Raw genomic sequence first — 26,207 nt, 5'->3', positions numbered from 1 at the left:
AGGCAAATAAAGAAAAAAATGTCTTTGTCCCAAACATTATGGAGGGCACTCTACTTCTATCACTTCTGGCAGACTGACTTCGGATACCTGGAAGTACAAGTCCCTTCTCTACAGCTGTGTTCCAAGCAGAGGAGATTTAACAGCTTCCACCTTTGAAGTCACAGAAATATTCTTGGAATTTCTTGGAGACACCAACAATGAAATCTTCAAATAAACTGATCAAGTAGATGACACTGGACGCTCAGAGGTATCTGGGCCAGATGAAGCATGCTTCGAGATCAATCAATAAAGGTTATTTTCGGTGACCAATTTGAGAATCACCCGCTGTGCAGAGAAACAACAATGTATCAATACAGAGATGATGTTAGGTGAATTCTGGAGAAATTCACTGTTCCCATTTTCTACTGTGAACAAATAGGGTTATCTAGTTTGTGGGTAGATTAGACATTTAGACATACATACAGGCCCTTCAGGGCCACAAGTCCCTGATGTCCAAACATCCCAATTAACCGGCAACCCCCATATGTTTTGAAGGGTAGAAGGAAACTGGAGCACATGGAGGACCACACAGACATAGGGAGAATGCACAAATTCCTTACAGACTGCACTAGATTCAAACCTGGGTTGCTGGCTAGTATCAATTAAGCTTTCTGCGAGAAATTAATGGTCCATAAATTTGGCTGCAAGACCATAACTAAAAGCAGTTTCGAAGAAGGTCAAGAAGTGCGGTCGGCTTTGAATTCAAATAGAAATGCCTTGGTCAGTGCAGACTGAAAAGGAATGAGTGCAATGGACAGGTTCAAATTGAATTGAAGTGGCGTAGCAGGCCTGGATTATTAAAAGAAATACCCCAATGCAGCACCCTCCCACTTGCAAAATGATTTCTAGAACAGTGTTCAAATTTATTCCTGATCGATGTGAGGTCTTCAGAATTCTAAATTGCTTTGGGCAATTTAATGCTGCACAACAGTGGCCGAGTCCACTTCAACGCATTCTGATATTTGAGTCCTAATGAGATTAGTAGCGCTTCAAATGGAAGAATCAATGTGTTTTGGTATTAGGTGTTCAAAAATGGATCCTTTGGCATTTTAAGCAGGGTCAAATGAACCATGTATCAGACCAAAAAAAAAAGTTTGGGAGCATTTGGGGTTACTGGGAAGGAAAATGTGCCTTTCTTCATTACTGCCATGGTGTGCACAAGGATAAATAAAACCTGTTTTTTTCTAGTCTGTGCTTCCAATAAGAACATTTTCTGAAATCAGGGCAAGCCAGTGACTAGTACCAATAATGTTGTGTTTCTGTTTCAAAAGCATCCACTTTGTAAGGGCAGCTTCTCACGGGGAGGGCAGGATTGCAGATTCATCCTTTCAGTGAAAGCAAGGTTTGCTGTGTTTGAAGTGAAAGATAATAGCTTTGTTTTTGTGTGGATGGTTTGTAGTTTTTGAACATTCCCATTGAACATGCAATTATTGAATTTGTTTTTACAGTGCCATTCAACCTGCTCTTTAGAAAATTATTTTATAGTCAGAGACTAATGCAGCAAGGAAACAGACCTGTTGGCTCATCACATGCCTAACTCTACCCCTCCCACTCACCCGCATTAATTCTATATCCCTCAGTGCCTTGCCTATTCAAGTACTTATCCAAAGGCTTCTTATATGTTGTTGCTGTTCCTGGCTCCTCTGGCAGCTCATTTGAAATCCTGTGCTTTTTGTTTGACTCACTCAGATCACCTTTAAACTTCTTACCTTTCACTTAAACCTATGCCCTCAAATTTGCATGCCTCCTGGAAATCTGAGTTGCCCGTCCCTCAACCAGGTTTCTACAATAGCTATATAATATTACAATTCCATGCACCAATCTATGCTTTCAGCTGCCTGCGAGGCTTTTGCATTAAAGTAGCCTATCAGACTTTCCTTGCTCTCTGTCTGCTAGACTTGCTTCCTTTTACCTCTAGATATTCTTCAACTCTCTCGTCTGACCCACTACTATTGTAGGTCCTATTCATTATTGTGCGCTGAATAATTGGACAAGTTGGCAGATGAGGTGAACCAAACAACTTTACATACACAATCAGAGAGAGAGAGAGAGCCCATGAAATGATGTCTGCTCCATGTTATTACTCAGTTCAACTAACACGCCCTTGTGGAGCTCACCCTGTTGTAAGTACAGTGGTTGCAATGCGACTGCAGTGGATGCAGAGCAGCCGATGGCAGCGACAATCTGCAGGTCGCATCCCACTGCCAGATTAAGCCCTCATGACTAGCACCGTCAAACCTCCCTGCAATGATAGGGCTTCCCATCTATCCATCCATAGTTCCTGGAGTTGAAGCCCTTCCACCCATGCCAACCCTTTAGCCGCACATTAATTTGCTTTCCTGCCATATGAGCATGCTGTCGTGGAGTCACGTAACGTGGAAACTGACCCTTTGGTCCATAACAAAATGTCCCGCCCACCCCCCTCACACTCATCTAATCCCATACATGTCTAATTTCTTTATTTAAATTACTTTTTGGACTAATTTTTATTATTTATTATATAGCTGATATTTGAAGGCATTCGGGGACCTGGTATAGAAGGGGATATTGCGATCGATGACATAACTGTAACGGAAGGGGAATGCCGGAAAGTAGACCAGCCTCGAAACAGTAAGTTAAATATTTGGAAATAAAATCTGCATTTTAATTTTTATAGATTGTGCCTATCTTTGGATTAGCAATTAGACCAAAAGCAACTAGGCTGAGAGCCATTTAATGTACAAAACACTTATATGAACATTAAATGAGGGATTGTGATTCAGTCTATTTGATACATATTCTTAACATATTAAAGTTTAATTTTCAGGAATCTTATTCATTCAGGTGTGTATGGTAGAGAACCCCCGCTGTTCGCAGCATAATCTTGGACTTTGTTTCATTTTTAGGAAACAAACAGTCTCCATTTTAGATCCAAGTTCAAAATAAAACTTCAAAAGGGTGGGGGTTGGGGGGAAGGCTGTTTTATAAATGTCCTGCTTTTTAATTGCCTTTGAAGTAAATAGATTTCAAGAGAGATGTAAAATTACTGTTTGTTTGCTGTTGCCCACATCAAATTGTACCAAGTCAGGAATTGCTCCTTTGTCCTCTTGCAATCATGTTCCATTGCAGAAACAATGATAGATACTGCTCTACTATTATATTCATTCATTCCCGAGCTGTGGACATCATTAATGCCCATCCCTGACTGACTCTTAACAACCTCCTCTGTTCAGGAACAATCACATTGGGAGATTCAATGAGATGAACCAGGTGAGGACTTTAGTATATGAACATCAGTGAAAAGTAAGATATACAGCATCTTTCATTCTGTTTGCCAATCCCAATCACCAAGCAACGACTGAAAATTTGTGATCTTGAAATTCTAATTAGCAAGGTGACATCACAGTTCACTATCATCCAGTAGTAAAAGGAAATCCATTGTACTTGCCTTTCAATAATTAACATATGACATTAGTATTAAAGTCCTATTTGTCAGCGCCATATGGCACCATCTTACCTCCAACTAGTTATTTGCTGTTTAGCATTCTGTGAACTTTGTACCATGCTAAAGTTTCCATTATCATATACAGGTATATAAATTGTACATACAGTACACAAATAGGTTATTTTGTAAGATCTCCCAACATATAGTTTATTTTCCCTTCACGATTTCATTTAACCCAAATTGGGAGACTTGTTTCTGATCGAAACAAATCACCATGAATGCCAATAGATAGGTTGTAAGCGCAATGCATTTAGAAAGTAGCATTTAGTACAAAGATGTGATAATTAACAAAGATGACAGTTGCAGTCTATTTTTCAATACCTCCAAAGCTGACCCTCCAACCCTACCCAAGTGATTGTATGTTCTCTTCCATCTGGTTTCACTTGAAGAAGGGCTCAGGCCCGAAACGTTAGTTACACGTATATTTACTTCCCTGGATGCTGCATACATGACCTGCTCAGTTCCTCCAGTATTACTGCGTTTTTATTATTTAGGTCAATGATCAACCACCTTGTTACATCACTGAACATCTTTTATCATATTCCGCAACTGTAATTTAACCAATCAATTATACATTTTTAATATTAATTAATTTTCATTTCTAACACTTTAGAAATAAGCCCTCAAACTTGGTATCTTTATTTTTCAATTATATTTCTCTGTCCTTGTACTTCCTGTTCCCTTTGTACCATGACCCAATTTAGATTTTTCATTCTAAGCAATATGTGGCCTCATTTTCCCTTTCAAAATAATAATGTCTCCACTTATTGGTGTTGAAATTAACATGTCAATTATATTTCTGTTTTGCAAGTCTACCATCTTGAGTAGCTTGTCATAATTCTCCACAGCCTAAACCATATTACTCTCGCATTCCCTCCCCATTTAATTTCTTAGGATTTTGAAATAATAAAATAAATTATTTTTTATATAAAAGGGTAGTTCCTGCATTGAGCGCAGATGTTTTCATTTTCTGCTTTATACCTTGACCTGCTACTCTATTCAATGATCTATCGGCATGTGTTAGCTTATATGGCATATTAAAGGTCTTTTCCAAAATTAATTATAACTGAACTCCCCATATCTTTCAAAGAATACACAGCGAGATATTCATTTTGAATTCCATTCTATCTGTACATTCCAGATCCATCTTAGTCAAGGTTCCATCATTTTTTTACCCAATGGTAACGTGGCAATGACTACGTGGACAAAGTATTCCTTCCTGAATACATTTACAGCTAACCACCTCTTAATTCTAATTGTTAAGAATGTGTATTATACCTGTTCAATATGCAGCAGAACTATTTTTTTTATAGATCCTACAGAAAAGGACCTACCAGAATGCAATCACGCTGTTGCAATGAGCTATTATTTGCAAAGCTTCAGTGAAAGAGGAAGAAGCTTCCTGTATCCTCTCCTCCAGAGAGCTGAGGGTTTATCAGTCAACTGGATGGAACCATTGGCTGTCATTTTAATTTCAAAAGATAAAATCTTTAATTATTGAACTTGTAAAGGCCTTGATTTACCACAGCTTACAAATAAATAAAGAATGCACTCACTTGTTTCTTTCAGCACACCATGAAGTCGATTTCCTCTGTTTTCTGCAGACACAACATTACATTCTTCAGCTCCCCAAACACCGTCCAGCCAAACCCCTCTGATTTTCGCATTGGCTCACCACCACACAGGTGAACCTGATGATTGCGGTCTCCTCCTCCTGCGTCCAAGATCCATTAAGTATATTCACACTTAATATACCTGCACATGCATGCTATTACCGCCGCACGTCACTTTGCTTACGTCACCAGTGGCGACTAACATCTCTCCCGACGTAAGTAAGTACACGACCGCAACGGACTTTCATTCCAGAGGTCTAGGTGTCTGAACCAGGTATATGAGTCTGAATCCCACCATAACAGCTGTGGATTTAAATTCAAGTCATAATGTGCTCCGGGGATAATAAACGAGTGACTCCATGCTCACTGAACTTCACATTGAAATTGCCTTACCAGCAACACACTGAGGGATCAATAAATCTCGGTCTTCCCAGCAATATATACATTCAGTAAATTAATTTTTAAAAGTTAACATAGGTGAATGTGCATCCTCCTTGAGAGTATGCACTAAAATGCTCAGTAAGTGATGTTCACAGATTTGAATTAGTCTTGCTAAGAGTTTTTAAAACATGCCAGTTTATTATTTTACTTACAACAAACCTGCAATATGTTTGGAAGTAGGGTGCCTAACATATTGCATCTTAGTTGTTCTCATGGTGTAAACTATGGAATAAAATTAAGACAAAGTCAACCTAAATGCCACTGAGATTATCCTGATATTTCAAGATTTAACAATAAATCAAAGTCAAAAATTTCTGCTTGAAATAAAAGCAGAAAATAATGGAACTGTTCAGCAGGTTTGGCAGCATTGATGAGTAGGTGAATATTTCAGTCCTGATAAAAGGTCTTCGATCTAAAACATTAACAGTTTTTTCCTCCCATAGACATTGCCTGACCTGCTGAGAATTTCAATGTTTTGTTTTTTAATTCCAAAATACAAGTTATATATTTCACAAATGGAACTTCGACTATTTACTGTTACTTGTAGAGTAACATGTGGTGATCCAGGGTGAATGGTACTTTAATTTGAGTGCATTTAAAATCATCTGCAAATAGGCAGTGAGAGCCTAAACTGAATATTTCACTGAAGTTAATTGGCATTTCTCTGCACAAACCCTATCACCTTTTGAAAAGCAGTTCTAACAGAAAAGCAAGAAGTTACCATACCCTTTATAGCATTCCAGGTCAGATCGTGCCGCATGGAATCAGAATCCACCACCCCCACTTCACAGGCTTGCTAGAAGGACAATCTCACAGACTCAGTAACAGAGATTCCAGATGCAAAGTGGCTGTGTCCCCTAAAATGCCTTGGCAAGTCACTAAAAAAAAACCATCATCGATTTTCTAGGGAGGGTTTTTACATTTGTCTGTCACTATCAGATAGATATAAAACTGGTAAAATAATGCAGTTAATTACAAACATTATTAAAAAAGATTCATGCAAAATAATTTTTAAAATAACTAGTCTCCCTGAATGGAGAGCAATCAATGCTAATATTAACCATATAACCACTTACAGCACAGAACAGGCCAGTTCGGCCTACTAGTCCATGCCGTAGCAAATCCCCACCCTCCTAGTCCCACTGACCAGCACCCGGTCCATACCCCTCTAGTCCTCTCCTATCCATGTAACGATCCAGTCTTTCCTTAAATGTAACCAATGATCCCACCTCGACCACATCTGCCAGAAGCTCATTCCACATCCCCACCACCCTCTGCGTAAAGAAATTTCCCCTCATGTTCCCCTTATAATTTTCCCCCTTCAATCTTAAACCATGTCCTCTAGTTTGAATCTCCCCCTTGTTGTCTGAAATCCTCTACTGGATCTGTCAAGACACACAGAATTTTCCCTTCCAAATTGTTCAGCAGGTCATGAACTTGTATGTTTGACAATAAAAGAACTCTGTCCTTTCTAGTGGCTAAATACCTGTGGGTTTCATGTTTAGCGAGATTACTTCCAGAATGATATTTCATTTATGGTAGTTCCATCACTATACTGTGGACTGATTCTTTCCAAGGATGGGGATGTCAATGCAAATGATTTAACCTATTAACAAAATACACAGAATAAACATAAAGGCCATGTTTAGGAGTCCTCTGCACAACCGAGCTCATTGATAAATTTCCTTACTCAGAAATAATGTTTTTCATCCACAAATTCCATTGACATTTTTTCTGTATACTTTACCCAAAATAACTGAATGCTTTTAATGACAATAAAGAGCACATTGAACATGGTTGCTTTGTTAATGGTCAGTAGCTCTCTAATATATTCTATAAAACTGTTGCTTTTCATCCCCAATGAGAATTAGTCATCCAAAAAAATTCACAGTCAGGAGGAATTTAAATACATTGGCTTCTATGACGACTCTTCGAAGAGAAATTGTTGTCCACATAGCACTTTTCTGAAAAAATAAAATAGTTTTTTGCTCAATCCTCAACTACAAAAAGATGAGTGCTATCAGCACAGGGCTTAGCAATTCAGGAAGAAAGGAATTCTAAGAAGTCACTGGGATAGAGCCAAATAATATTACTGGCTCAATTCTAATTTGATCGTTTTTATCAAACATTTATAAACAAAACAAAAGCTCTAATTGGTATTTGGTAAAAAGCAAAATCAGGAGAACCGTGTAAAGTTATGCAAATCCCCCTCCGACAAATTTAATTTCTGCACTTTGTTAAGATCATAATTCTCTCTCCATTCGCGAGCCTGGATTCCCAGCATTGTTGAATGTTCAGTATTCTCTCCTTTTTAATTATAACAACCTTTATGTGACCTTTAGGTGGAGTTCATACAGTGTCTTACTACTCGTTAGAAATGTAAAATTGTGAGCAAATAGCTACTATATTATTTTAACAGGAACATAGACCATAATATAAAGTGATACAGCACTTCAATATGGCTCTTCAACCCACAATGTTGTACTAACCAAAAAAAACCACTTCATGATCAACCTGATCATTCCACCATCACAATCCATTATGCCCCATTTTTCTTACATCCATGCACCTTACTACTGCTGCAGTGCATTGCAGGTACTCACCACTCTCTCTTTAAAAAAAACCAAACTCTCCCCCCTCCCCAAAACTTTCCAGCACTCAACTTCAACAGATGTCCTCTGGTATTGGCCATTGTCATATTACCTCTGTTAAGTCACCTCTCCTGGTCTGCTATTCCAAAGAGAGAAGCCCTAGCTTACTCTATCTGTCCTCACAAGGCATGTTCTCTAATCTAGGCAGTATCCTGGTAAATCTTCTCTGCATGTCTTTCCCATAGTGGGGTGATCAGAACTGAACACCATGCTCGAGGTGTAGGCTTACCAGAGTTTTATAGAGCTGCAAAATTACTTGGCGGCACTTGAACTCAATTTCCTGATAAGTGAAGAGCAGCATACATACATGTTCTTAACCACCCTATCAACTAACGTGGCAACTTTGCTGCATCTATGGACTTGGATCCCATATTTCCTCCATTCCTCCATACTGCTAAGAATTCTGCTATTAACCATGTCTTCCAAGCTATACCTGATGAATGGCTCAAGCCCAATACGTTGGTTACTCTTCACTCCCTATGGATGCTGCGTGACCTGTTGAGTTTATTCTAGTATGTTTCTGCATTGAACATTGAAGCAAAATATTCATAGATGTAGACATTCCTACACCATTATAACAAGCCCTTTTGGCCCATGAGCTTGTGCCACCCAATTACACCCTAATTGACCTACAACCCCCTTGGCATGTTTTGAATGACAGGAGAAAACCGGAGCACCCTTTGGAAACCCTTGCAGACAGGGGAAGAATGTACAAAAACCTTGGGATTCGAACCCTGGTCCCAATCGCTGGTGCTGTAACGGTGTTGCGCTAACCACTATGCTAACCATGCCACCCCCATCTCCTTGGCTTCCAGGCACATTTCCCCCTTTATCCCTGAGCGGACCTACCCTCACTTTGGTCATTCTCCTGCATTTGACGTGTGTGTAGATCACCTTGCGGTTTTCTTTAATAGGACCTGCTAAGGTGTTCTCATGACCCCTCCCAGGTCTGCAAAGTCCCTTCTTAACAATGATTTAAAATAGTGTAGCTTTTGATATGGTTGTCATCATTTGAAACTGTTTTATCTTTATGAAATTTATTCATTTGGATTTTTATCTTTATCCAGATTTGAAAACCGGTGGCGAAGTCTCCGTATTAATACATATATGGCTGTTTCCAGTCTCTCTTCTCATCGCCTTGTTAAGCCATCAAAGGTGACCTTATGGCAGAGGCTATGAAGAGATTCATCAGGCATTGCACAAAGAATGCATCGATATCCATGGACCTTCAAAAATAATTACCAAAGATTCATCAGCTGACTGCAGATTCCAACAGTATGACTGGTGATGAAAAGCCTCGTGGGAGTGAGGAGGATTCCAGATTTGAATTTTTTTTTAAAAAAATGTTCCTCTGAAAGTACTCCACCCAAGAAAGAGTTTTTGTTGTTGCTGTTGCTTTGGAGGGACTTGAAAATACAATTACATCTTGATGGGCTCTGGGCAAGCTTGGAAATTTTGTCAAAGCACAAAGATTTAGCTGGTTTTATTACAATTCAATGGAGATGCTTGTTAACAAGAGATAATATGGATAGCCAACAAAAGAAAATCCAACTAGAAACAGGGTAAAAGAAATGCTGACAATTACTCCCTCGAGACAAAGCATTAGAGAACTGTGGGGCCTTGTCCTTAGCCTGGTGTGAATACATGGTCTCACGATTGTTCATAGCAAGCATCTAATTTCTTTCCTGCCCTTCACTGTCAACTTTGCTGTGCTTTATTACATGTTTGGTCTCTCTGCATGCATTTCTGCCCACTGTATGTGAACTGGGCACAAATAGTACATGGGCTAAATAGGAGTTTGCTTGTGGCCATTAAAATACAACTGGTCATCTGTCTGAAGTGAGGAAACCAAACCACCTTCCGTTCATGACATGCCATTAAACCAAGTGCCTTCAATTTGGGAAAAAAATATAAAAATTGCCTGAATCACTTAAATAGGAAACATTTTGCACTGCTAACATTGGAGCGTGCATAAAAACCTTTTGTAGATATAAATATATTGCGGCCTACAATTACAGGCAAAGCAAGCAGGCCACCATACCGTTCCTCCAAGCAGAGACTCGAGTTGCAATCGAAGTCCTTGGGCAAGGCATTCATTAAAGCTCTCAAGGTGGTCGCAGCCTATTAGCGTGCGACTCTGTGGAAAAATAACTTCCATCACTTGGGCTGATATTGGAATCATCACTTTGTACAGTTGTTGAGTGGAAATGCAATGACCAGAGCAAAGGTCTCTAGAAGTGCACACAGCCTGGAGAATTCAAACCAATGATGGATTATATTTAACAATAATCTCCATTCAGATTGAAAAATAAGCACGGTGTTCAAGAGCACTATATTAAAAAAAAAACTGCTGAATAATCCTGCAATTTTTAGGCTTGCAAGCACCAGGTTTTCTTTGGGACTCGTGTCTTGACTGAAGACTGCAAGAAGGCTGCACGCCTCTGCCCCATGATCCAAATCTGTGCCGATTGTTACATCTTATTTTATTACTTTCGTGGGCCTGGAAAATATCGTGTGGCCTTTTGAAGCTCCAAGAAGACAAAGTCATTCTGGAGTCACAGGAAAACACGTCAGACTTTAGCCAAGTGGTCCCAAACTGTTCTTCACCATCCCTCATCCTGCTGGTTTTTAAAAATCTGTGATCTTTTGTTTAAGTTATTTGATCTTTTAAATTAATTCAAGAAATACTTTTTAGTCTAAAAAAATTGCATAATTGTACTCTGAAATCCCGAGAATGACAAAAAATTATATGCAAAAATTTGGATTTGAATTATAAAAAAAAATTGGAGTATTAATGTGATTACTGAGTATTGATATAAAAAGCACAAGATGTAATAAACATTGATGAGGCTTGAATGTTTTTTAAAATTCCATGGAAAGTTTGTCCACATTCAAGACAAATGGCTGCAGAGATGATTTTACATCCATGTTCAATAAATCTCTTTTCAGGTATGGTGTGACTTATTGCATGTCTGATTGCTATTATGGGAGAGTTTAGTTAAAGCAGGAAGATTTAAAAGTAACTTGTAAATTCATTAATGAAAGGCTGAATCTGTCGCTGATTCCTACAGCCGTCTTTACCCCTGGTATGTTGCATTTGATTAAATTTCTTCAAATTACCTCTTTAAACATACCTTTTATGCTATTTAACATGTTTTCTTGATCTCATCTTTTATCCTATGTGAAATGACGATTACTTACATTCCTGGATCCAGCTGTGCACAAGATCTATCATTTCCATGTGTTGTTTTTTTAACTAAAAGTAATGTTATTTTACCAATCAGTTTAGTTGAAATAATAATGTTCTCCTTATTTAATAACCACCACTGGCCTCCTGTACTTAAAAAAGCAAGTAGTGTTAGAGAAAACATTTCCTTTTATCTTTGTCTTAAATCTGGGTCACTACAAATACCTTTCCATGTGTTCTCAGTTGAAAATTATATAATTTTTTTGTTCTCTAGCTGGGATTAGTTGCAGAAAGTTTTCAACTTAAAGCAAAAGCAGGTAATTATAAGAATTATAGCAGGAGCATACACAATACCATGGATTTTTTATATAGTCTTTTAATCCCCAGTTGGTGTGGACTAGTAGTCACATTGAAATTGCAGTTATCACTTTTCTCAGGCCATTTATACACCAATATTAAAAGCTGTAAAGCTATTCAAGTGCAACGTGTCTTGTTTCTATTATTCGGAGTATCATCGAAAAGAGAATTTAATGCTTATTATCAGCAAATCATGATGGATAAAGGAAAACCAATAAAGAACATCAATGCAGCTATGATTTAACTTCAAAGTTGACGCCTAACTTAAAAGATCCTGCATTGGTCCAGATGTTGGAGTAGGGAATAATTAAGAAAACAAGGATCTTGGAGTCCATATTGACTGACCGAGAAAAGGATGAGGGAAAAATTATAAAGGTTTTGGTAGCATGAATGCCAAATGTTTCATCTGTGGGAAGAAGCACAACTAGAGGCTACCAATGCAAAACAGTTACCCCCCCCCCCACAAAAAATATCCATTGGCGGATTGGAAAGAAATGTTTCTACCCAAACAGCAGTGAGAATTTCAAACTCGAGAAAACACGGATTGGAGATACAGAGAATATAAATGCATTTAAGAGGAGGTTTGATAAAAATAAGAGACAAAGGAATGGAGTGTTATACTGATCGATTTAGATGAGAAAAGATAGAAGGTGGTTCAGATTAAGCATGAAAATTGGGAATCGACTGAATGGGCAAAATGGCTTGTTTCAGTGCGACATAATTGTGTAAAATGATTTCAACAGGCAAAAGCTTTCAAGCTAAGATGTAATAAAGCACATTGATCACTGATCCTTCAATTATGTTGGTATTGTTAAGGTCCAACAGTGAGATATGGCAGTTCCTCCTCACGCCCCTGCTTCATGTGACACGAGTATAACTGCTTGTGGATTTGAAGCAGTATTTCCAAAGCAAAATTAATTCTTATTTAGTTTTGTTATCTAACTTCAGAGCGCAAAATATGGTGAACCCTGCAGATGTCTGGGTTCAAATGGCTATAAGAAAAGCCATTGTCAATGCCTGAATTAAAATTCAAATTTTTGATTGAAAATTATCAATTTTGCTGAACAGTATGAAGTATAGAACATGCATTGTTATTTCTGCTAAATCTTTGCAAAGAAGTAAAAAGAAAAACATCCAGTGGATGGGAAGTTTGAAATTGAAGTGGGGCAACTGAGATGGGTGAAGACTACTGCAAATTTTGAAAATTCATATTTGAAGGATGTCTTTATAAGTGTTATCATTTTTTATGGTGCTGCAAGAGGTTCTTCCAGCAACAAGATTTTGGAATAGATAATCAACCATTTCATGCCAAGCCAATGTTTAACGTAGCCACTGGCACGCGAAAAGGAATATTTGAAGGCACTTCCAAGTACTTAAACTTTTATGATATTTTTACATCAGTAATTAGTATGAAAAATCAATCCAATCTTACCATTAATTGTTGGGTGCAAGTGCAGACAAGTTGGTGCTGAGGGTTCTTCAATGCTCCCAAGTCAGGAAATCATTCAGAGTCCTTGACGACTACTCCTATAGGAAGTGTGTGAGTTACAGCTGGACACATAGCAGATTGTTAGGAATGCTAAGGACATTATATACGAGAGCTTTAGTGAGGTGTTCTTGCAGGCAGAGAGTAGCTGGGTGACCGGCTGGAATATTAGAGGCTATAGCCCAAAAGGGCAAGAACCCCCTGTGCCTATCCCCCTCAATTATGTGTACCATTTTAGATACCAATGGGGAGGGGGAGGGGATGACCTATCAGGAGGAAGTTGTAGAAGCTATGAGGTTCAGAATGGAAGAGAGGAGAAAAAGGAGAGCAATAGTGATCGGAGACTCAATACTCAGAAGTACCATGATCAAGACTAGGATGATATAATGAGACAAAAAGAAACACATCTAGCCTGGCACCCCCACCAAAGGAGAGTCCCTTCATAGACAAGATAAAGAGAGAGAGAGAGAGGCAAAGGATAAGAAATGACAAGATCGTGCAGTACAAAAAGTGCTGGTGAAACTTAGCATATAAGAAAGTCAAATATACTGACAGTTCAGGCCCAAACTTCTCCAGTGGTGTAGAAAATCAGGAAGAATAAAGGGTAGGAGGAGAGGAATGGGGAGGAATGCAGCCTAACAGGTAAGATGGATATGGGTTTAAGGGTAGAAGAGAAAGAAACAAAAATGAGGAGGGGGAGAAGAGTGAAGGGCTAAAAAGTTTCTCCAGCACTTCTCTTTATTTCACTGGAACCCAGCATCAGCTGATTTTCTTCTTTATTTTTCAAACTTTGTGTTCATTTTAAATCTAGAAACCTGACAGAAAATTCAGACAAGCTTAGGGTATGCATTAATACAAAACCATTAAATGTTGTAGCAGTAATGGAGATATGAATGAAGGGAAAGCAGGACTGGCAAGTCCATGTTTCCGTGTACTGTAGTTACAGGTGTGATAGGAAGCATGGGAACAGAGAGGAGGGGATTACAATATTAGTCAAAGAAGATATCATGGTCATCTGTAAAGAGGATATTGTCAGGAAACAATCATGTGAGGAAACATCCCTGGAAATAACAGTCACTTTGATGAATGTATAGGCCACCAAACCTCAGCGAGAGCTAAAAGGAAAGCTGTTGTTCCAGGTGCTTTCAACCTCCCCAGCATTTTCTGGGAATGTCTAAATGTTTTAGGGCTGGATGGGGTGAATTGAATTAAGTGTGCCCAGGAGAATTTTCTTCAGCAAATTATGGATAGGCCTACTACTGTACCAGTAATATTAAACCTTGCATTGGGGAATGAAACTAGTTACATAATTGAGGTATTGGCGAAGAACACTTTGGGACCAGTGACCACTAGCTTTAAGATATTAATGGAAAAGGACTACACCGGTCTTCAAGTTAGTATCTTAAATTGGGGCAAGGCCGATTTTGACAATTATTAAGCAAGACTTAGCAATAGTTCGTCACAAATGTAAGAGAGGAGAAAAAAAATGACTGCTAAATGGGAGGCATTTACAAATGTGATAAGGAAGATCCAGGATACACATGTTCCCAGGAGGGTAAAATGTATTAATGGCAAGGTAAATTAACCCTGGTTAAAAAAAGAGAGAGAAAGGCACAGATCCGAAAGGAAAAAGAGGCCTATATCAGACACAGGGTTCAGGGGAATCCCTTATGATGAACAAGGAATGTAGGATCTTCATAAAGAGGGAAATAAGGAGCACGAAGAGGGATTGTGTGGTGTAAGGAAGAATCCAAAAATATTTTCAGTACATTAAGAACAAAAGGGTCACAAAGGTAAAGAATAGGTCGCCTTAAAGATCAGGAGGGTTGTAGAGCCAGAGGAGAATATTTTATGAAGAGTTCAATGGAATAAGCAGGAATGGGAAGGGAGTGAGATAACTAAAGAGTCGAGGTAATTAAGGAGTGTTAACTGTCTTCAATCATATCAAGTTGGATAAATCACCAGACCCAGACCAGGTACATCCCTAAACATTGTGGAAAGACAGGAAGGAAATTGTCAGGATCTTGGTTAGTTGATGAAACAAAAATATGTACAATAAGAATAAGAGGGATGGTAGATGATGTTCAACTCAGAGAATTGTGAGGTGCTCTATTTGGGTAAATTGAACAATGGCAGAACTTACAGATAATAGCAGGGCCCTGAAGAGTGTTGGAGCAGATGGACCTAAGAGGGCATACTCCTTAAAGAAGGGAGCTGGGGTACTCAGAGTAGTGAAGAAAAGATTTGGGACATTTGCATTAATTGATTAGAGCATTAAACACAAGTGTTGAGATGTTTTGTAGAAGTCTAGTTGGTGGCACCACACTTGGAATATTGTGTGCAGTTTTGGTGACCTAATAAGAAGAGATTTACAAAGTTGGGAAGGTACAAAAGATGTTGACAAAATTGTTGCCAAGATCAGGAAAGTTCAGGTCTCAGGTGAAACTTGAGAAACTAGGTCTGTTTTTTTTTCTCAGAGCAAAGGAGGCTGAGTAGGGATCCTACAGAGTTCTATAGATAAGTCAGATTTATTGTCATCTCATTGCAAAGTACAACCCAATGAAATATTGTTCTCTGGTCCTCAATGCAAAACACACACATACAAAACCAGTCATAACACATATGTGGGACAAGTATTCATATATACAAATGAAAAAAATAAATGTTTTGTTAATATGAGTCTTGGATAGTTACTGTGAGCAGTTCCTTTGGTCGTTCAGCATTCTCCCTGTCTGTTCCTCACTCAGCCTGGTGGTGCTGGCTCTGATCCTCCAGTCTCATAAAGGTCATAGTCATAGATGTCATGATAATGAATATGTATGAGATGTACCGGAAGTCACGTGGTATGAGAGAGAGATAAGAGCACAAGCAGGAGAACAAAGGAAACTGGAAAAATAAAGACACTGAGAAGTTTACCTGATAAAACTTGTATTTGATGTTTTATTAACTTCACATTTCGGGCCACAAATGTGACATTGGCAACGAGGATGAAAGAAGCTTGAAGAAAATTCAAGATTAAAGAAGATTACAGAGGATTACAGACAACTTCAAGGTGATAAGAATTTTCTCTTTGACTCAGTACTTTTGGGGCTGGAATATTTCCTCATGGCTGGTGCAAACGGTGACTTTCTTACACATAGTGGAATTGCTCATTTTGACCCGACTGGTGATGCAAGCACTGTAAGTGTGAAGTGGAAGGCATGACTGGAAGAATTTGAATCCTACGCCGACAGTCGTGGCCTATTTCTAGATACCGGTACAGTTGAACAAAAAGCGCAGAGGAGGGCGCTACTTCTTTTCACGGCTGGATCCGCAGTTCGGGAAACATTTAAGACACTTTTGAATACTGGAAGAAAGGATGAGTACCGGAAAGCGGTAGATGCATTAAATGCACACTATGTAGTGACACCGAATGCTACATTTCAACGCCATTTGTTTCGGAGAACGAGACAAGAAGATGGCAAGACAATTGCTCAGTACGTGACGAGACTACGCCAGCTAGCTGTTGGATGCAATTACATGTCAGCTGATTTGGAAAACCAATTATTGGATCAAGTCGTACAGCACTGCAGATCAGATAAACTCAGAAGACGTCTACTGGAAAGAGGGAGTGAGTTGGAACTCACCGATGCTTTAACCATTGCTGCTGCATTAGAGGCTGTTGAAGGGCAATTTCACACCATGACCCTGAAAGACAACTCAAGCCAGCAAATTAAGAGGCTCTCACATCGCCATAACCAGCCAAGATATATGCCGACACAGGACGTGGAGTGTTATAGATGTGGAAACTGAGGTCACTTTGGAAAAGACCCATATTGCCCGGCCAAAGGCAAAGTTTGCAGAAAGTGTGGAGGTAAGGACCACTTTGCAAAGAAGTGCAAAAGCAAGTCCAATGCAGACCAGAAGAGGAAGAGCACAGCTTCCAAAGGCAAAGCTTGGGGGAAAGGAAAGTATCCTGGAAAGAAAGAGACCATTCGCCAGATAGACGGTGACGACGATGATACCCAGGAGGAACAGAGTTGTTACCAATTTACGTTGAATGAAGTACATCATGAGAAGGTCCCAGTGATCATTGGTGGAGTGACAGTGCAGGTCATTGTAGACTCAGGCAGTGACAGTAATGTGATTGATCGACATTTATGGGAGAAGTTGAAAAGGAAAAAGATCATCTGTACCTCAAAGAAGTGTTCCAAGAAACTGTATCCATACACAGCAACCAAGCCATTGCAGACCATTGGATGTTTTACTGCAACTGTTGAAGCTGGAGATAAGTACACCGAAGCAGAATTTATGGTCATAGAAGAGAGGGGAGAACCATTGCTGAGTAGAAGCACAGCGCAAGACCTGGCAATACTTCATATTGGAGCTTGTGTCAATTCAATTCAGTCATACAAGGATATGAAGCAAGAATTCCCCGCAGTATTCCAAGGAGTAGGAAAGCTGAAAGGTCGACAATTGAAGCTAGCGGTAGACGAAACGGTCAAACCCAAGGCACAACCAATGCGCCGAACTCCGTTTGGACTTCGTGGGAAAGTCGAAGCCAAAATTAAAGAATTGATCGAACAAGACATTATTGAACTGGTGGAGCATTCGACACAATGGGTCAGTCCCGTAGTGATTGTGCCCAAACCAAAGGGTGACATAAGACTATGTGTTGACATGAGAATGGCCAATGAAGCTATAATTAGAGAATGACACCCTATACCAACAGTGGAGGAAATACTTCAAGAACCAACTACCAGCAAGGTATTCTCAAAAATTTATCTGAAATGGGGCTATCATCAATTAGAGCTGGATCCAGGTTCCCGAGATGTAACAACATTTGTGACTCACTGTGGATTGTATCGTTACAAGAGACTATCATTTGGAATTAAGGCAGCTTCTGAGATCTACCAGTATGAAATCCATCGAGTGATTCAAGGCATTCCTGGAGTTGCCAACATTTCTGACGACATCATAGTTCATGCACCAACGAAGGAAGAGCATGACAAACGGTTGAGGCGTGCACTATCTAGACTACAGGAGGCAGGCCTTACCGTGAATGGAAACAAGTGCCAGTTCGGTGTGTCAGAAATGGACTTCATGGGACACAGACTTACACGGGAAGGACTAAACCCTGCAGAGGCCAAGGTGAAAGCTATTGAAGAGGCACGTGCACCTCAGAATGCAACAGAGGTGAGGAGTTTCCTGGGATTGGTCAATTTTTATGCAAAGTTCATTCCTAATTTCGCTACAGTGGCAGAACCACTAAGGAAACTAACCAGGAAAGGTGTACCATTTCATTTTGGATCTGAGCAGAAGAAAGCGTTCACAGCGCTGAAGCAAAGCCTGACAGATGCAAAAACTCTTGGATATTACGATCCGGCGGCATCAACTAAAGTCATAGCGGATGCCAGCCCGGTTGGTTTAGGAGCCGTGTTGGTCCAGATGCATGATGGAGGACCAAGAATCATTGCTTATGCCAGCAGATCTTTATCAGATGTGGAAAGAAGATACTCTCAGACAGAGAAAGAAGCACTCGGACTTGTATGGGCCTGTGAGAGGTTCCATGCATATTTATACGGCATTGAATTTGAACTCATCACAGATCATAAGCCATTAGAGGTGATCTATGCACCTAGATCCAAACCATGTGCTAGAATAGAGAGATGGGTACTCAGACTACAACCCTACAAATATAAAGTAATCCACATTGCAGGGAAAGCAAACATTGCAGATCCGCTGTCCAGATTGGTGAAGGATGGTGGTCCACAATCCAAGTCAGAATTGGGAACAGAAACAGAGAGCCTTGTACGCTTCGTAGCTATTCAGTCGACACCGAAAGCTGTGACTACGAAGGAGGTCGAGAGAGAATCCGAACGTGATCCAGAACTCATGGAAGTAAGAGAATGCATACAGAGTGGACAATGGGACAAGTGTACTCACAAGACTTACATTCCCATTAGAGACGAACTTTGTTACATCGGACAGTGTGTATTAAGAGGTTGCAGATTGGTGATACCGCAAAGATTGAGACCGAAGATCGTATCCTTAGCGCATGAAGGACACCTAGGTATTGTTGGTACCAAGCAAAACCTCAGGACTAAGGTATGGTGGCCAGGTTGTGATAAAGACACAGAGAAATTTGTTAAAACTTGTCACGGATGTCAAATCATAAGTAGGAGTAATCCGCCAGAACCGATCCGGAGTACGCAACTCCTGACAGGACCATGGATCAACGTAGCTGTTGATTTTCTTGGACCTTTACCGACGGGTGAATCAATTATGGTAGTGATAGATTACTACAGCAGATACTATGAATACGTGGTGTTGAAGTCCACAACCACTGAAAAAACAATACAAGCATTAGCAGAGATATTCACAAGATATGGATTACCTGTTACATTATACTCTGACAATGGTCCACAATTCATTTCAGAGACATTTGCAGAATACATGAGGACCACAGGTATCCACCATCATAAAGTAACTCCGAAATGTCCGCAAGCCAACGGGGAAGTAGAGAGACAAAATCAATCCATTGAAAAACGATTGAGGATTGCACACGCAGAAGGACAAAATTGGCGAGAAGCATTGCTATCTTATGTGGCTGTCTATCGAGCAACACCTCATGCAACCACTGGAAAAAGTCCTGCAGAAGCATTTTTTGGGAGAAAAATCCGCACAAAAATACCAGAAATAAAGGAAATCCGAGACGACCAGGAGATGAGGGACCACGATGCTAAAAAGAAAGGTGCAGCAAAGCTGTACACAGATTCGAAATGTGGAGCAAGTACTCAGACATCATGCCAGGAGATAATGTTCTAGTGAGGCATGAAACTGGTGGTAAGCTAGACACACCTTATTACCATCAACCCTATACTGTCGTATCCAGAAGTGGCAGTATGGTGACAGTCAAGTCTCCGACTGGAGTCCTGTATAAGAGAAATGTATCAGGTGTAAAAAGGTACCAGTCCAGAGATACATCGAGCGAAGAGGTTGAAAGGCCAATACGAGATGCTGAAACTGAGAGACCTGATGATGTTCCAGAGGCAGTTACCAGCACTCCTGATGAAGTGACTAGAGCGCCAGAAACACCCGAAGCCATGGCGAGCAGTATTTCCGACGCTGAGAGTGAACAACCGAGAAGCGACGACAATATCGCAGGCAGGCCGAAACGAAACTGGAAACCGCCCAAACGATACGAAGACTTTGTGCCATAGTTTTAATAAGAACTTTGGAACAGTATTTTAATCTTATATCATAAAGTGCATGTATGAGTGCTGTAGGAAGTAAATTTTATGTAGTTGAGTTATAGTATTACCATTAGTTACGATGTTTGTAGGTTTCCGAGGGATATTGGTAAGTGAAGGTAAAGTTTATTTCTGATTAAAGGAGGGATGTCATGATAATGAATATGTATGAGATGTACCGGAAGTCACGTGGTATGAGAGAGAGATAAGAGCACAAGCAGGAGAACAAAGGAAACTGGAAAAATAAAGACCTGATAAAACTTGTGTTTGATGTTTTATTAACTTCACATTTCGGGCCACAAATGTGAAAATAAGAAGCATAGATAAGATGAATAGTGATGGTCAGTGGGAAAATCTAAAGAAGAGAGGGCATAACTGGAATGTGAGGGGTAGGATTTAGAAGAGTCATGAATGGACAGTTTTTCACTCATTGGAAGGTGGGCATGTTGTATGAGCTGTCAAAGTGGAGGAGGCAAGCAACAGGTTCATTTTTTAAAAAAAAACACTTGGACGAGAGGGGATTGGAGAGGTAAGACCCTAATGTCGGCAGTGGGATTAAAACTAGAGAAGTTTTTAGGCACAGACAAGGTTTTCCTATGGGCCTGTTTTTGTGCGAAAGTACTTTAGAAATGTAATATGTGGAAGATGTATGGTCTAATCATTTCTCTCATTTGACCAATAAAATCAAAACTTTAATATGATCACAATATAGAAAATTTATTTAATTCCCTGTATGTAGAAGTATGCAGTATTTTTTATCATTACAGCTTTGATTGAATATTAAACTATGACTTCCGACTTCCTACTTCCGAAGACCTTGGAATTTATTCTCCTTCAGTGGCTAATAGTCAATCCATTTTTCTCCATTTGTTGCCCGCAGAAATGGCGATATAATGTTGTACAGATTATTTTTCAGACAATTTTATGGAAATACATTAATTATGGGCATTTATATGGTCAGACTAATGCCTCAAATGCAGCAGTTAACAGTGTCAACAACGTTCCTTCCATTTTATATAATCGATGAAGTTTAATTTTGGACACTAACTAAGAAAGCCTTTGGGACGAAGAGTCTCCAGTATAGGAATTGTAGTCATATTTGTAACTCACAGTGACAGTACCTCCATTATTATCTTAAGATTCACTGCATTTCCAGTACCAAGTGATGATCATTTATGGCAATGCCATTTAGCCCCATGCCGTCATTTGAGTAATTATGCAGATAATAAGTGTGATGGAAGGAAGCAGTGTATTTTCCCCAAAGCACTAAAGGATTCCAGGATTCAACAGAAGATGATGCTCATTTTTTCTTCTGATCATTGAAGTCACTATGAATCATTGAATGGGACAGTTCCATCCTTTTGTCAATAGGTCATGTTTTTTTATTTTTCCTGCATTTAGGGAGCACATTTATTTATCTTCCGATTGTATCAGTGCAAGCCGACAAAACAATGTCCACAGTGCAAACACGCATACAGACATAACACACATATAAACAATACATATGCACAGAATCTATATTTGTCTTCGTGATAGTACAGATTCGATCACCAATGTGTATATGTACAGATGGTAGTGTAGGATGACTGTGATTGGCTGAGAGTGTAGCCACACCTACTGGCAGGTCTTAAAGGATTGCTCCTAGCCAGACCAGGTCATTCTGGACTGGTCGACCTACTTGTGATATGCTCCAGTCTTTTAGTTAATAAAAGCCTTGGTTTGGATCAACAAGTCTTTGGTTCTTTCGACGCGCTCTACATATATTAACAATAAATCTTATTAATAAATAGCAGAGGCACGGGGAGTTGTTTTGGCAGTTTAGCAGTCAGTCAGTCATCTCACTACCTCAAAAGTTGTTGCTCAGCCTGGTGATTCTGGCTCTAATATTTCTGTATTTCCTTCCTGATGGGAGTGGATGGAAGTTACTGTGTGGATAGTGGTAAGGATTTTGTGAGACCTATTTAAGCAGCAGTAACTCACATCATTTGGGGAGGGGGTGTGGAGGTTGCGTGAGAGCAGGAGGAAGGATCTCAGTAATCCTCTCTGCAGCTTTTATGATCCCATGGATTGACCTCCAATCTGATGCTTTCCAGCAATTGTACCACACTGTGATGCAGCCAGCCAAGAGGTTCTCAATAGAGTTCTTGTAGAAAGTTGACAGAATGAAGGCTGGTAGCCTTACCGCCAGCTTTCAGCTGATGTTGTTGTGCCTTCCTGACAAGTGAGGAGATGTAATGTGTCAAGGATAGGCCACTTCTTAAGTGGACTCCAAGAAACATGATGCTCTTTTATATTGAGCTATTAATGTGTAGTGGAGGGTAATCCTCTCTGGTCCTGCCAAAGTCTCCAACCATCCCCTTTACCTTGTCTACATTCAGACTCACGTCATTATTCTCGCACCATTTCATGGGATTTTCCACCTCTTCCCTGCAGTGCGACTCATTGTTGTTGCTGATGAGGCCAACTACCGTTGTGTCATCTGCAAACTTGATGACTCTGTTGGAGCTGGATCTGGCATTGCTGTCGTGGGTCAGCAGTGTGAACAGGAGCAGCCTGACCACACAGACCTGAAGTGCGCCACTGCTCAGCGTGATGGTCCTCGACATTCTGCTGCCAATCCAGACTAATTTCTTTCCGCTAGGGAATCCAGTTACAGAGAGGGGTGTTGAGTCCCAGCGAGAACAGCTGCTCCACCAGACTCCGGGGTATGATTGGATTAAATGCTGAGTTCAAGTTGATGAACAGCAGCCTGGCTGCTGTTCTCTAGGTGGGTCAGAATGGAGTGGAGTTACCAATAACCATTTGATCAAATACACTTTAAAAAAATGTTGAAACTTGCATCCCATACCTTCAGAAGAAGCCAAACCTTGATCCAAAAGACAAAATCATTGCAGGTAACCATTTCACTGGCACACCAGTTCAATTTTTGTTATTTCTTACATAGGAACAAATGTGTAAAGAATAGGGAATAAAATATGCTATAGTCAACTTCACTTTCTGACCTTTAAATATCTCAGCATCCAAAATAAACACACCATCACTCAATCTTCATACAAAATTACTGTGGTAGATCATTTCAAATGTTTGCCAGTCTGAGAAAATAATTTTCTCTTCAGTTCAAAGGAAATAGCTTTTTAACATCTAATGTCAATCTCTTTGAGAATCTTCATGCTTTAATGAGTCCGCCTCTCACTTTTTCTTAATTTCAGTGGCCAAGCCAAATACAATCACTCCCCATGCAAGAACCCCTACACAATCATCCAATAAATTTGCACTGCCTTGCCTCAAGGTGTTTATCTTTCCTTGGATACGGGCACTAATATTGTAGATGGCACTCCTGGAGTGGACTTCAAGTCCTGCCCAATTGCCACCTTTTCTCTAGAGTTCAGTATAATAATTTATAACCACATAACCATTTACGGAGTGGAAACAGGCCATGTCGGCCTTTCGAGTCTGCACCGGTTCACTAGAACAACACCACTAGCTCAAATCTCCCACTCACCGCCAATAAACATCCAACCCCCTCACCTCCATGTACACATCCAACCTTCTCTTAAATGACAGAAGGGACCCTGACACAACCATCTCATTCAGTTCATTCCATTCTGCCACTATTCGCTGAGTAAAAAAGCCACCTCTAATTTTCTCCTAAAGTGTTGCCCATGGAGGCAAACCACCATCCGGTTTTACTTATTGCATCTACAAAAACCTCTGTCTGTCCTCCTAACCATTGAATCCCCTATAACTATCGCCCTTTTCCTTTTATCCCTACCTTTCTGGGTCACAGAGATTGACACCACAACTTTGCCCACCATAGTCTGACTATCCCCCTCCTCAGTACTCAAGGAGAAGTAGCAATTTCTGAAGATTACAGACTCGGGTGCTGACCCCTCCCTTTCCTCCTCCTAATGGTAACCAACTGCCCCTCCTCCCATGGTCCCTGTGCGACCACCTGCCTGTGGCTCTTGTCTATGATAGCCTCATTCTCCCTAACCAAAGTAAGGTTATCGAACTGCTGCTCAAGTTCCTTGACCCAGTCCTTGACTTAGTAACCATATACCACCTTCCCAATTGTACATTGTTTCAGCACATTTGCCGAGAAACTCTCTCATATTTGATGAGGTATACAGAAGCTATCTGCAGAAATGGCCGTTCAAGTATTACCAAAATAGTCAAAGATTTGAATCTTGTTGATTAAAGAAATAATTACCACAGTTTAATTACTTTAGGAAAGATGGTACATTTCTGAAACAGCACAGCTTGTGAGAAATCAGTTAATTTTGGTATCATAGAGTTCAGGCCCTTTGCCCTAGCTAGTCCATGGTGACCAAGCTAGTTCCATTTGCCTGCATTGCACCCATATCCCTGTAAACAATCTTATTCACATATCTGTCGGAATGTCTTTTGAACACAACATTTAGACTTACTTCCTCTGGCAGCTTATCCCATATACCCACTGTGACAGATGTTTTTGGGAGATAAATTGGGGAAGGTTTGTTAGCGTAGGTCACATACAAACATTTTAAAACAGATCTTATTTAAAATACTGGAGTTCTGCTCATGCTAGACATGTCGGTGCCTAGAGCCTTTGTAAAAGCTTTGGAGAGTGCCCAAGAGACTTTAATAGATTGTTGTTTATAAAAAGGCAAGAGATGAAAGAACTTGTCGGAGCCGTAGACTGTTTGGAATGGAACTTGCTGTTCTGAGAGGGTCATGTGGTTTTGCAAGCAGAGACAGTAAAATAGTCTTTTTCTCTAAGAAAGAGAGAGAGATCAGTTCAGCAGTTTTACGGTCAGCAGCAACAGCTGGGACTGGAACAGGACAAACTGGCAAGCTTGTGGAAAACCCCCATTTGGAAGATGGGTTGTGAGTGCTTAGTTCAGCCTGATCAAAGCCCTTGTGGTTCATGCAAGAGGAAAGGACTGGCTGTCCAATGTTTCACTTGAAATAAGTGAAACAAAAAGGAACTCTGTGGTGACCTGAAAGAGAGAACCCTGAGGGGGCAAGTTTCTTCAGCAAGACACTGAAGTGGTTGATTAAAAAGGAATCAGTTGTGGGTGTCCAGCGTACAACAAATCTCTCTCTGAAAACTGACAAGAACCTTCCTGAGCAGTAACCATTTACCTTTCAAGCACCAAAGCCTGGTGAACTTTATAAATGTTAAATTCTGTGCACAGTAAAAGAATTGCTTGCAACCAGTGAACTTGGAGGAATGAGAAGTGAGATTGGACTGTGAATGAAAGAACTTTTCTGAACTTACTCACACATTACATTACCTCTTCAAAAAAATTAATCAAGTTTGTGAGACACAATTTATCACACTATTTCTTTCCAAATTCGTTGATCCCATCTCTCAGTCTGACCTGCAGTAACTTACCTACAACAGACATGAAGCTCATTAGCCTGCAATTCCCTGCAGCCATTTTTAAATAAAGACATAGTATTATCCAGCCTCCAGTCTTGGCACCTTAACAATGAAACAAATATCTCTGAATTACGTCTCATTGTCTGTACACTGTTTAATGAGCAATATTATGGCCCTTTTATTTATCCTCAATGACGCCCTCAAGATTCATTCAAAGACTGTAAAAAAGCACACACACACACACAACGTAGCTAAGAATATATTCTGACTGATAAAGATACACTCCAGTGTATCTTTATCTATTAAAATGAATTCTGCTTATTATTTTTCCTACCAGAGTCAATAACCTCAC

At 40.0% G+C, this 26,207-nt stretch overlaps 1 protein-coding gene across 2 annotated transcripts in view; it reads left to right on the top strand.

Moving 5' to 3' along the window:
• Window positions 1–11,858, top strand: part of mdga2a (MAM domain containing glycosylphosphatidylinositol anchor 2a) — a 615,537-nt gene extending 603,679 nt beyond the window's left edge. The window contains exons 18-19 of one of the 2 annotated variants that reach the window (XM_069916370.1): window positions 2,544–2,649; window positions 9,296–11,858. In XM_069916370.1, the coding sequence (XP_069772471.1) occupies window positions 2,544–2,649; window positions 9,296–9,387 (198 nt within the window). In that variant the 3' untranslated portion in view covers window positions 9,388–11,858. Of the gene's footprint in view, window positions 1–2,543; window positions 2,650–3,147; window positions 3,236–9,295 lie in introns of those variants that run through there. The other variant, XM_069916371.1, reaches the window with a different exon arrangement.
• Window positions 11,859–26,207: the final 14,349 nt, after the last annotated feature.

This window comes from Narcine bancroftii, chromosome 2 (genome assembly GCF_036971445.1).
Source record: "Narcine bancroftii isolate sNarBan1 chromosome 2, sNarBan1.hap1, whole genome shotgun sequence".
Classification (NCBI taxonomy): Eukaryota; Metazoa; Chordata; class Chondrichthyes; order Torpediniformes; family Narcinidae; genus Narcine; species Narcine bancroftii.
Note: the sequence above shows the minus strand (reverse complement) of the source record. Positions and strands in the feature narration are given on the sequence as shown.